The following is a 12,593-nucleotide window of genomic DNA, read 5'->3' as shown; positions in this document are numbered from 1 at the left end:
GCTGCGCCATAAGAGCCTTCAACTTCTAAATCTAGGCTTGCATGTAAAGAATGGCCACCGGGGGGGGCAGCTGACTGAGCTGCTCGTATCTGCAAAACTACCCCAGTGGGGAAAAAAGAAAAGAACTAAGTGACTTACAAGTTTGGAAATGAAAATGAAGTGTGGTTTCAATGTTGTCTTGAACACTTTCTGGTTCATTATAGAGCCTTTCTCCATCCATCCATTCATTGTCAGTCTGCTAAAAACAAAAGGCTGCATTATCTGTTTTTTGAGTTGCAATTCAATGCATGTTAGCTATATGTTTGAATGAAAATTTGTTTTTACCAATCTAGCTTTTCGTTATGAACACTGATATCATTCTAGATTGAATTCTGCTTGAACTTATATGTTAAAGTAGTTTTGAAGTGTATGAGTGTTCCTGTAGTTTGCCTGCTTTATTTTTTTCATGTGCGTAGAAAACAACCATAATCTTAAATTCACCAATATTCCCATCCATATGTTCTCACAGCTGAACACAACTCATTTGCCACATCCCAACACTCCAAGGATGCAGAGTCCCCTCCGATCCCTCAGTCCTGTAGTATTCCTATCCTCTGATTCGGATCCTCTTCTCAGGAAGCAGTCAGATTTGCACAGGAGCCAGTCAGCTGAGAGCAGTTATTCACGCTCCCCTGGTCGCAGGCAGCTACCCTTCATTCCAGGCCACACCAAGCTGCCTTCTATCATTCGCATCACCAAAGCTCAGCTCCAACAGGTGAACCAACAGATTATCTTGTTTACAGTATTTTCTACTACAGTAGAGGACTTTTAATTTAAAATGTTCCTGTGTTGTATCAGGAATAAATATTTGATTTGTTTAGAAATGCACCTGTTAGACTTTTGTACTAACCCTAGAGTTAGTGACGTACAAATGCAATTGCTTTTATTGTGTTAATATCTGGGAATTTGTTGAGAAGTATTTGCATTTAGGAACATTATCTTTTTGGGAAGAACTTTGCAACTTTTAATGAGAAGTGGTAAATATATCATTGACTTTTATCAGAATTGAAAAAATCTTTAAGGTTATATGTGAGATTGTTACTAGTATGGAGTTGATGCTTCTCACTTATTCAACAGAGCCTGTTGAAAGGTAATTCTTATTGTAATAAGCCAATCAGGACCACAATGACAAAGGTATGCTTAATATCTCTCATCGTATTAAAAGTTCATATATATCTTTTTGTAAACGTGAGATATGGTCAAAAAAGTAAATTTAGCTATGTGTTCTAACAAAGGAATGTAGACTCTATACAGTCCTAATTTTTAGACATGGGAGGAAAACATAATGTAAACTGTAGAATAACAAACTGACCCTTTTTGTAAAAAGAATTTTGAGTTCCTAATGACACCTTAATTTGAGATTAACTAAGACACTCACTTATACAAGAAATTTAAATATTGTATTTTGTATCTGCTCCAACCCCATGCATTTTATTTCATGTCTACTATAAATAAAATCTGTCTTTGTACTGCTGTCTAGATGGCTATGTTAGGTTATCGTGAAGATTTTTGGAAATGTCGTGAAGGTATGTCTTGTAAGTTCCATGTACCTTGGTACAATAATACTTGCCTTGTATCATGGAAACAACCCACTGTTCAACATTATTAATCTGTTGTGATGTGTAATGCCCCTGGTTCTCTAGGCAAAAAAAAATTAAGTGAGACACCATTCAAAAATATCAGAAATCAATAGGTTAATTCATTTGTTTATCAACTTTCAAAGAATGCTATATTCTGAGAAGATTTGTTTATATTAAATGCATCAAAAACATACTTGCAAGCTGGAATGCATCAGTGCTGTAGGTTATATAAATGCTGCTTGGAAAGATTTAGATATTAAGGTAAGAATTAACTGAAGGTGGTTATAGCAATGCAGACAAGCTAGCAATCAAAAGATCAAATGGATGAGATATTTTTTTACATAATGCTGACTGTCCACCAACCATGGATTTTGAAAGAAAGAATTTGCATTAATAAGACACTTGTTGACTTCAAGGACCCCATAGATGTGAATAAGAAAAAAAAGACTTGGAAAATCAGGGGTATTTATATTAATATAGATGGGGATGTTGATTTGATGGAGATATTTAAAGCTAAAGAAGAGTGGGATTGGTTAAATAAAGACTTTTTCCAGTGATTGAACAATCTCAAACAATGGGAGCATTGATGGAAGATTTAAGGCCAAATAAGCTTTTAATTTAATGGTTGTGAGCTGAACTATGAGAGGCATCCTAGTGAGAGCCACACAAAGCAAGAATATTTGAGGACTCAACAATAAATTGACATCATGGTTCCCAGCCATGGATCATTTTGGCAGCTTTCTTGAAATCGGCTCTATTCCTATTCTTTCACCTGGAGAAGGATGTATAGTGTAAGACTGTACAATGAAGGGAGGGAGTAAAAAGAGGGAGGAGGTAATGACCTGCATTTGAATAGCATCTTTCACAAGATCTAGATGTCTCAAATCCCTTTATTACTTGCAGTGTAATAGGCATTGCAATTTAGAGTAAATATATTTTAAAAGTTTAGTATTAAATACTGCATAAGACACTACTAAAACCATGAAACAGGTTGGTCAGCATCTGTAAATGGAACAAACATGATTATTCTTTGGACAGCCTTTCTTCAGAACAGAAGAAACAGTGACTGGCATAGGCCAAACAGCCTTTTGAATTTGCTTTGGTGTTCAGTAACATAACTGAATGTGTGCATTAATTTCACTTTCCTGCCTATTTGATTTCCTTACCCAAAAATCTACCCAAACTCAGCCTTAATGCGTTGCCTTATGTATGATTTATGATCATCTTGTACCATTTTGATACCAAAATACCAAACAAGGTTAATGATACATGGCCTATTTTCCATTTTCAGTGTTGATACAATTGTGTATCAAAGCTATTCTGAGCAAATCAAGCATCCAGCTGATGAGTCATCTGACTCTATTCATTAGCATACTTTCTCTCCATGGATACTCACTGAGCTGCGATGATCTCCAGCATTTTTTGTTTTCAGTTCAGGTTCCAGCAAAAAGGATTCTGGGTAATCCAAGATGGAGGACGAGAAAAATTTCTGGCTGTAACAGCTGCTCCATTTTTGAGGTATTTTAGGTGCTGGAGGTGATTTCTTTGAATTCCAGGAGCAGCAATTGCTGTTTTATATGCTGTTGCGTTGTTTTGGAACTTTGGGGGGAAAAAAATCAAAACAACAGCAGTTTTAAAAGGGAGAAGAACAGACAAAGGAAGCATGTGGTGAGGTCAGTGCAGGAGAGAAAGAAACTGACACTACCTTTGCTATTTGAATTCATGTATCGCTGGACATCGGAGTGTGTCTGGAAAATTAACAAACAGTGAAATTCACAACTGATCTTGGAGGAACTGTTGGGTGAAGTTCACAGCACAGAAGCAGATGTAAGTGTATTATTGTTTTAAGTGTGACCTAGAGAAAATCTGCAGTAGTGAGTAGAGTGGGTTCTTTCTTGATTATATGTTTTTGGAGATATGTCTCTTGATTAAACTTAAAATATAAGCCATAACTATTCATTTAACCTGGGGCAGTGTTTGTAGAGGAATAAGACGGTGTTATTTTCTGGGTCTGTAGATTGTGAAGAAGAAAAAATGGCCTTCAGTAGAGTCATATGTGCTTCTTGTCAAATGTGGAAGTTTAAAGACAATTTAAGGATTACAATGGATTATATCCGCCATAAATGCTGCTGTCTGCGAATCTTATCAAATCGAATGGATCGGTTGGAGAGACGGTTAGAAGCAACGAGGAATTTGCAACAACAACAGCATGTGATGGATGGTAGTTATAGGAAGGGGGAAAAGTCTCTGATACAGTCACGTAGATTGGTTAACTCCAGGAAAGGTAAGAGGTAGGCACCCAGTGCAGGAGTCTTTTGTGGCTATACCCATTTCAAACAAGTATGCTATTTTGGAAAACGTGGGGGGGTGGAGCAGGGGCGGGGGCGCAGGGGAGGGGAGTGGATGGATTCTCAGGGGAACGTAGCACGAACAGCCAGGTTTCTGGTATTGAGACTGGCTCTAATGCAATGAGGGGTGCGTCGGGTTCCAAGAGATTAATTGTGTTAGGGGATTCTCTAGTCCGAGGTATAGGCAGACGTTTCTGTGGCCACCAGCAAAAAATCAGAATGGTGTGCTGCTTCCCTGATGCCAGGATCAAGGATGTCTCAGAGAGGGTGCAGAATGTTCTCACGGTGGAGAGGGGCCAGCAAGAGGTCATTGTCCACATTGGAACCAATGACATAGGAAGGGTAATGGTTGAGAGTCTGAAGGGAGATTAGAGAGAGTTAGGCAGGAATTTAAAAAGGAGATCCTAGAGGGTAGTAATATCTGGATTACTGCCGGTGCTACGAGCTAGTGAGGGCAGGAGTTGGAGGATAGAGCAGATGAATGCATGGCTGAGGAACTGGTGTATGGGAGAAGGATTCACATTTTTGGATCATTCAAATCTCTCTTGGGGTAGAAGTGACCTGTACAAGGACAGATTGCACCTAAGTTGGAAGGGGACTAATACACTGGCAGGGAAATTTGCTGGAGCTGCTCGGGAGTAAGTGGGGGGGTGGGGGTGGAACCCAGGGAGATAGTGAGGAAAGAGGTCAGTCTGAGACTGATACAATTGAGAACAGAAGTGAGTCGGGCAGGCAGGGACAAAGCAGAGAACAAGGTAGGACTAATGAATTAAACTGCATTTATTTCAATGCAAGAGGCCTAACAGGGAAGGCAGATGAACTCAGGGCATGGTTAGGAACATGGGACTGGGATATCATACACAATAAGTATTAGAGGGTTATATATATCATAAATTTGTTTGGCTGTTGCTTTTTTAGTTCCATCTAATAACCCAAGCCATGTTGGTTTTCCCTCTGGAATAATTTGATTAAATTGTAATACTGAGCATTCTCTCCGACGTCATTACCACGGTTATCAGTGATTTAGAAACTGGTGCATGGACCTATATAAACCACACAGAGACAAACTACTGCATCACACTACAAACAGAGCAATACTATAGCTAAGATCATCTGCCTATTCTGATCAAGGGCAGATTTGATAATATTTAGACTGTGCCTAGGATCAAGGGGTTTGATTCTAAGAATGCAAGTGGAGAAGCTGCGGAGTTCCATATCTTAGTACGTTGTTCTCATATGTCCTGCGCATACAGTGCCTTAAGTTTATTTAGTAAACTAACTAGCAATCTCTAACACTTAAACATTGTACTGACCTATCCTCCATGGTCTGTATTGTCATATTGATAGGCTGCTCTCCTTTGAGTTGCCAATCTCTTTCACAGCAGTGATATTCCACAGCTCTAGTCTTCATGCTCATCAATCTTTTCTTCAAAAAGATGCCACAAAACACAGTTATTGACTAAAGATTCGCAACCTGCTTCATTGCCTCATTGTCCCTGATTGACTGGGTTTAGAGGATCCATGGTTAACAGTCTAGTAGCTACTGCACTAGCTATGATGGTGATACCTGCTCCTTTAATCTCCTCTGGTCCCACCTCTTTCTCTAACTCATCATATCTCCACCTCCCTATCTCTGTCGTCTCTCTCTCCCTCTTTCTGTCACTATTTACTGTGGAAAAGGATATGGAAGATATAGAAAGTAATGAAATAGATGGTGACATCTTGCAAAATGTCCATATTACAGAGGAGGAAGTGTTGGATGTCTTGAAATGGTTAAAGGTGGATAAATCCCCAGGACCTGATCAGGTGTACCTGAGAACTCTGTGGGAAGCTAGAGAAGTGATTGCTGGGCCTCTTGCTGAGATATTCGTATCATCGATAGTCACAGGTGCGGTGCCGGAAGACTGGAGGTTGGCTAACGTGGTGCCACTGTTTAAGAAGGGCAGTAAGGACAAGCCAGGGAACTGTAGACTGGTGAGCCTGACCTCGGTGATGGGCAAGTTGTTGGAGGGAAGCCTGAGGGCCAGGATGTATTTGGAAAGGCAAGGACTGATTAAGGTTGGTCAACATGGTTTTGTGCGTGGGAAATCATGTGTCTCAAACTTGATTTGAGTTTTTTGAAGAAGTGACAAAGAGGATTGATGAGGGCAGAGCAGTAGATGTGATCTATATGGACTTCAGTGACACATTCCCCATGGTAGACTGGTTGGCAACGTTAGATCTCATGGAGTACCGGGAGAACTAGCCATTTGGATACAGAACTGGCTGAAAGGTAGAAGACAGAGGTTGGTGGTGGAGGGTTGTTTTTCAGACTGGAGGCCTGTGACCAGTGGAGTGCCACAGGATCAGTGCTGAGTCCTCTACTTTTTGTCTTTTGTGTAAATAATTTGGATGTGAGCACAAGAGGTACAGTTCGTAAGTTTGCAGATGACACCAAAATTGGAGGTGTAGTGGACAGCGAAGAGTGTTACCTCAGACTACAACAAGATCTTGACCAGATGGGCCAATGGGCAGAGAAGTGGCAGATGGAATTTAATTCAGATAAATGCGAGGTGCTGCATTTTGTGAAAGCAAATCTTAGCAGGACTTATACACTTAATGGTAAGGTCCTAAGGAGTGTTCCTGAAAAGAGACCTTGGAGTGCAGGTTCATAGCTCCTTGAAAGTGGAGTCACAGGTAAATAGGATAGTGAAGAAGGCGTTTTGTATGCTTCCCTTTTTTGGTCTTGAGTGCAGGAGTTGGGAGGTCATGTTGCAGCTGTTGGGAGGTCATGTTGCAGCTGTAGGACATTGGTTAGGCCACTGTTGGAATATTGCGTGCAATTCTGGTATCCTTCCTATCGGAAGGATGTTGTGAAACTTGAAAAGGTTCAGAAAAGATTTACAAGGATGTTGCCAGGGTAGGAGGATTTGAGCTATAGGGAGAGGCTGAACAGGCTGGGGCTGTTTTCCATGGAGTGTCGGAGGCTGAGGGGTGACCTTATAGATGTTTACAAAATTATGAGGGACATGGATAGGATAAATAGACAAGGTCTTTTCCCTGGGGTCGGGCAGTCCAGCACTAGAGGGTTTAGTGTGAGAGGGGAAAGATATAAAAGAGACCAAAGGGGCAACTTTTTCACACAGAGGGTGGTACGTGTATGGAATGAGCTGCCAGAGGATGTGGTGGAGGCTGGTACAATTGCAACATTTAAAAGACATTTGGATGGGTATATGAATAGGAAGGGTTTGGAAGGATGTGGGCTGGGTGCTGGCAGGTGGGACTAGATTAGGTTGGGATATCTGGTCGGCATGGACAGGTTGGACCAAAGGGCTGTTTCCGTGCTGTACATCTCTGTGACTCTGACTCTATCTGCAATAATTTGCTCCTATCTAGCTTTTCTGTGTGAGTAAACAATGCTATTTGTTAGAGCTTTACTGTTTTTGATCGTGGACAGGTTGTGCTGGATATGTAACCAACAGTTGTCACCTAGGGCAATCTCACCAGTGGTTCAGATAATAATGTAAAAGTTTAATGCAATGGTTCATATAAATTAGAACATAGAACATAGAATAATACAGCACAGAACAGGCCCTTCAGCCCACGATGTTGTGCCGAACATTTGTCCTAGCTTAAGCACCTATCCATGTACCTATCCAATTGCCGCTTAAAGGTCACCAAAGATTCTGACTATTCCACTCCCACAGGCAGCGCATTCCATGCCCCCACCACTCTCTGGGTAAAGAACCCACCCCTGACATCTCCCCTATACCTTCCACCCTTCACCGTAAATTTATGTCCCCTTGTAACACTCTAATTATCGAGTATTTTTAGTTGTATTGATCAATGAATGGAGAATAACCTTTTGTATAGTTTGGTATATTAGTTGACTGTATTAGTTGTTTTTAATATGTTTATTAAAGCAGAATTCTTAAAACCCAAAATTTGGTTGTGCAAACTCTTCCCTTGGTCACTGGGGAATTCACATCCCTTTTTAAGAGTTATTATTCTCTATGGGGATATGCCCTAAATATACACAGGATCTGTTCGGATGAGGAGGAACATGACGGACAGCTGAAAGTGCTCAAGCATGCCCTCATAAGAACAGGGTGTGATGCTTAATTCATCAACCGCCAGTTCCAACATGCCATAGCGAGAAACCGTAATGACCTCCTTAGGAGACAGACACAGGCTGCAACTGATAGGGTACCGTTCATTGTCCAGTACTTCCTGGGAGCTGAAAGACTGCTCCATGCTCTTCGTGGCCTGTAACACATTATTGATGAGGGTGAGCACCTTGCCAAGACCTTTCCTACGTCTCCACTTCTCGCCTTTAAACAATCACCAAACATCAAACAGATCATTGTTCGCAGCAAGCTGCCCAGCCTTCAGGACAACATCGACCACAACACTGTACAACCCGTCACGGCAGCTGCTGCAAGACGTGTCAGAATATCGAACAGATACCATAATTATACGTGGGGACACGCGGCAGGTACTCATGTGACTTGGCCAACGTTGTCTATCTCTTACACAGCAGGCAAGGATGACCTGAGGCGAGACCAAACAGATGCTACAACAGCGGATGAATGGACACTGCACAACGATCACCAGACAAACTGTTCCCTCCCAGTCGGGGAACACTTCAGCAGTCCGGGACATTTGGCCTCAGACCTTTGGGTGACCATCCTCCAAGGTGGATTTTGGGACAGGCAACAACGCAAACGGGCGAGCAGAGTCTGCTAGCCAGGTTGGATACCTCTGGGGCAGCTTCAACCAGGAACTTGTGTTCATGTCACAGTACAGGTGACCCTGTTGCACTATACACTCTCTTTCCCACTCACACACCCAAATACTTGCGTACTCATGCAGACTTTCTCTCATACGCACACACAGGCACCCCCTGCACTCATGCCCACACATGCACCCTCTCACAAGGCTTATATCGCATCACATTCATACACATACTTGACCAAGCTTGCACACATGTACACACACATACACTTTCACATGCACTCACACCCACACGCACAGACTCACATATACACACCCACTCTGTTTCTCCTGCATGCGCACACATATAAGTTTATGGGGTGATTTTATATTTGCAGAATTACATTTTATTTTGCTCAAAATCTGTAAGTTTCTGTAAGCCCACTTTAGAAATAGACTCATCCACATGCTTGGTCACCTCCTCAAAGAATTCAATCAGACTTGTAAGGCAAGACCTACCCTTCACAAATCCGTGCTGGCTGCCCCTAATCAAGCAGTGCCTTTCCAGATACTCATAAATCCTATCCCTCAGTACCCTTTCCATTACTTTGCCTACCACCGAATTAAGACTAACTGACCTGTAATTCCCGTGGTTATCCCTATTCCCTTTTTTGAACAGAGGCACAACATTCGCCACTCTCCAGTCCCCTGGTACCACCCCCGTTGACAGTGAAGATGAAAAGATCATTGCCAATAGTACTGCAATTTCCTCTCTTGCTTCCCACATAATCCTAGGGTATATCCCGTCAGGCCCGGGGGACTTGTCTGTCCTCAAGTTTTAAAAATGTCCAACACATCTTCCTTCCTAACATGTATCTCCTCTAGCTTACCAGTCCGTTTCACACTCTCCTCTTCAACAATACGGTTCCTCTCATTCGTAAATACTGAAGAAAAGTACTCATTCAAGACCTCTCCTATCTCTTCCGACTCAATACACAGTCTCCCACTACTGTCCTTGATCGGACCTACCCTCGTTCCCGTCATTCTCATTGTTTTTTCCTGATTTAATTCATGACTTCTGAAAGCCTCGTCTATCTCTTTAATTCCCATACACAAATGATGTTTCAGTTACATAGTGAAGTGATTCTTACAAAATAGCAGATTAATATTTGAAAAGCAATTTATTCAAAAGTGGAACAGAATTGTGGTACTTGGATGACTTTGTCACTGTAGAATTCAGGTGACATAATTTGAAGTAATCCAACCTATAAAATGTTAATGTAGTATTATTATGTACGCTCTTGTTCCTTGGTTATCAGAAATGAGCAAAATATTGTGGTCACCACCAGTTTGATGCTCCTTTCTTCAGATGTAACAACCTCAATTGATTATAGACCAATTACGCTTTGACCCTGCTCTCCCTTACCTTAATTATGCTATCCAAAAGAGAGATGAAACTTGTATTGAAACACAAAGCACCATAGGAAAATCTTGTCCGGGCTGTGATGGGCATGAATGTGGCTGGGTTCTTTTATTATTCCATGTCATGTTGACACTTGTCTAAAAAAAACACTTCGAGAAATCTATGGGTTCTATCTAATTGCCTTGACTGCAGTTGGCCAACAGAATCTAGGTTTTTTTTCAGGTGCTGCAAGGTGATTGAATAAACTGACGATGAAGCAGTGGCACAGGAAGCCATTCAAGCAGGCAGAGTAAGTAAATAGGAATTGAAATACCACAGAGGCTGGTATCCCATCACCAAATCATTCTTTATTTACACGTGGGAAGTCCTTGGCACTAATCGAGCTTCTTCAGAGCTAGCTCTCAGTGAACAGAAACTCTGACACACCTGTTTATATCTATTAGCTCGGGGTCCTGGATTAGACCAGATTAACAGCCCCAGTCAGGAAATTCATTTTGTGATGTCCACCTGGCTGACCTCATTACATTCACTACATCCCACCCACTTTGAGTCTGATGATATGGGCCTTTTTGTTTTGGTAGCTCCTCCTGGGGCGCTTTAGATCAGGTTCTTCCAACTCTACCCCTGATTCAGGCGGCATGTAACTCACAGTAGTTCGCCTGTTGCACCAGGAGCATTTTGGACGAAATTCGTTCTCCTTTTCAGGTGGCAATGTCTACATTGTCTATCTCAGACTCTGGTGGAGAGGGAGAATCCACTGGTTCTGGAACAGTTGGAAAGGCAGTCGAGGATCTGGGCACTCTGCTTCTGCACTGTTTGTGAGTTTGCAGCTTTCACGTGCTCCACATGTTTGTACAGGACATTCGCACCGAACCGAACATTATACATCACTGTACTTGACCTCGTGTTGACTATGTCTCTTACCCATGCAGGGCCATTCTTGTGGTTCCCGCACCAGACTTTTAGCCCCTGAAGTAAACTGTCTATGTTGTGTAGCAGAGAATTGTACCCGGCATTGGTTTCTAGGCCCTCCCCACGGTTTGGAAAAATCAAATTTTCACTTAATCTTCTCCCCATTAGCAACTCTGCTGTAGCTATCTCTGTAGTTGCATGAGGTGTGTTCCTATAATTAAAGAACTCGGACAGTTTGGTATCTCACCAGGCTGTTGGCTGCCTCTTTAAGCCTGTATTCAAAGCTTGGACTGCTCTTTCTCAGACAATTGGATGATGGATGGTAGGAAGCTGTCCTTATATGATGAATCCCATTTGTCTTTAGGAAATACTCAAAATCCCTGCTGGTAAACAATGGCCCATCATCTGTGACCAACACTTCCAAGAGTCCATGATGCACGCAGTTTTTCTATTGTTGTCCCCGTATTTGACAAATGCACTTTCTGTTCATCCAGCCACTTTCAGTGGGCGTCCACAATGAAGAACACTGATGCTATGAAACAACTTGCATATTCGATGTGTAACCGAGTCCAGTGTTTACCCTATCATTCCCAAGCATGTGGGGTGCTGCTAGTAGTAGATTTTTGTCCTTATTAGCACTCTGGGCACTGCCTGACCAATGCGACTGTATCTGCATCTAATCCTAGCCACCAGACATAGCTTCTCATTTTGGAAACCTCTGGATGACCCTGGTGGACCTCAGGCAGTGTATGGCAGCAATCTTTCCTTAATCAAATGTGGTCTTCTGTGATTTGGTCTCGCCAGTCCAAAAAGATTTTAAATTCTGCTTGTGATGACCTTTTGCCTTTTCCCCCTCTCCCCCTCATCACCCGATGTTTCAGTTTTGCCAGGACCAGATCTTTCTGCATCCAAGGTCTGATATTGTCAGCTGTAACTGCAAGTGTGTCCAGAAATTTAAAACTGTTACAGACTCTTCCATCGGCAGTGTATTTGCCAGTGGGAGGTGGCTCAATGAATCCGCATTTGCTACTTGGTGTACCGGACGGCGTTCCAACTTGTAATTATAAGCACTTAGTGTTAGAGCCCACTGTTGAATTGGGCCTGAAGCGATGGCCTTATCCTCTTTCAGGACAGATACAGAATCTTGGAATTGGTTCTTGGCCAACATGCAAGCTGGCCTTGGCTTTTTTAGAATAGAACATTGCAGTGCAGTACAGGCCCTTTGGCCCTTAGGTTCCACTGGTCGGTGCAACATTATCCTCCACTCTTCCATTTTCATCCATTTAAATACCCTTAAGGTTGACACATCTGCTACTGTTGCAGGCAGTGTGTTCAACACCCCTACTACTCTCTGAGTAAAAAACCTACCTCTGACGTCTGTCCTAAATCTTTCACCTCTCAATTTAAAGCCATGTCTCATCCGAGGGAAATGACTCTCACTGTCCACCGTACCTTACCCTCTGATTATCTTATGTCTCAATTACCTCTCAATCTCCTTCTTTCTAACAAAAACAGCCTCAAGTCCCTCAGCCTTTTCTCATAAGACCTTCTCTACATACCAGGCAACATTCTAGTAAATCTCCTCTGAACCCTTCAGAA

At 42.2% G+C, this 12,593-nt stretch overlaps 1 protein-coding gene across 2 annotated transcripts in view; it reads left to right on the top strand.

Annotated features, from left to right (window-relative positions):
- Positions 1-12,593, top strand: part of LOC122553898 (tau-tubulin kinase 2-like) — a 308,413-nt gene that overhangs the window by 251,994 nt on the left and 43,826 nt on the right. The window contains exon 14 of one of the 2 annotated variants that reach the window (XM_043698389.1): positions 509-754. The exons of the other annotated variant lie outside the window; for it this stretch is intronic. Coding sequence (XP_043554324.1) covers positions 509-754 — 246 coding nt within the window. The remainder of the gene's footprint in view (positions 1-508; positions 755-12,593) is intronic. 2 annotated transcript variants of the gene reach the window in all.

This window comes from Chiloscyllium plagiosum, chromosome 10 (genome assembly GCF_004010195.1).
Source record: "Chiloscyllium plagiosum isolate BGI_BamShark_2017 chromosome 10, ASM401019v2, whole genome shotgun sequence".
NCBI lineage: Eukaryota > Metazoa > Chordata > Chondrichthyes > Orectolobiformes > Hemiscylliidae > Chiloscyllium > Chiloscyllium plagiosum.
This window is presented reverse-complemented; position numbering and strand designations above follow the sequence as displayed.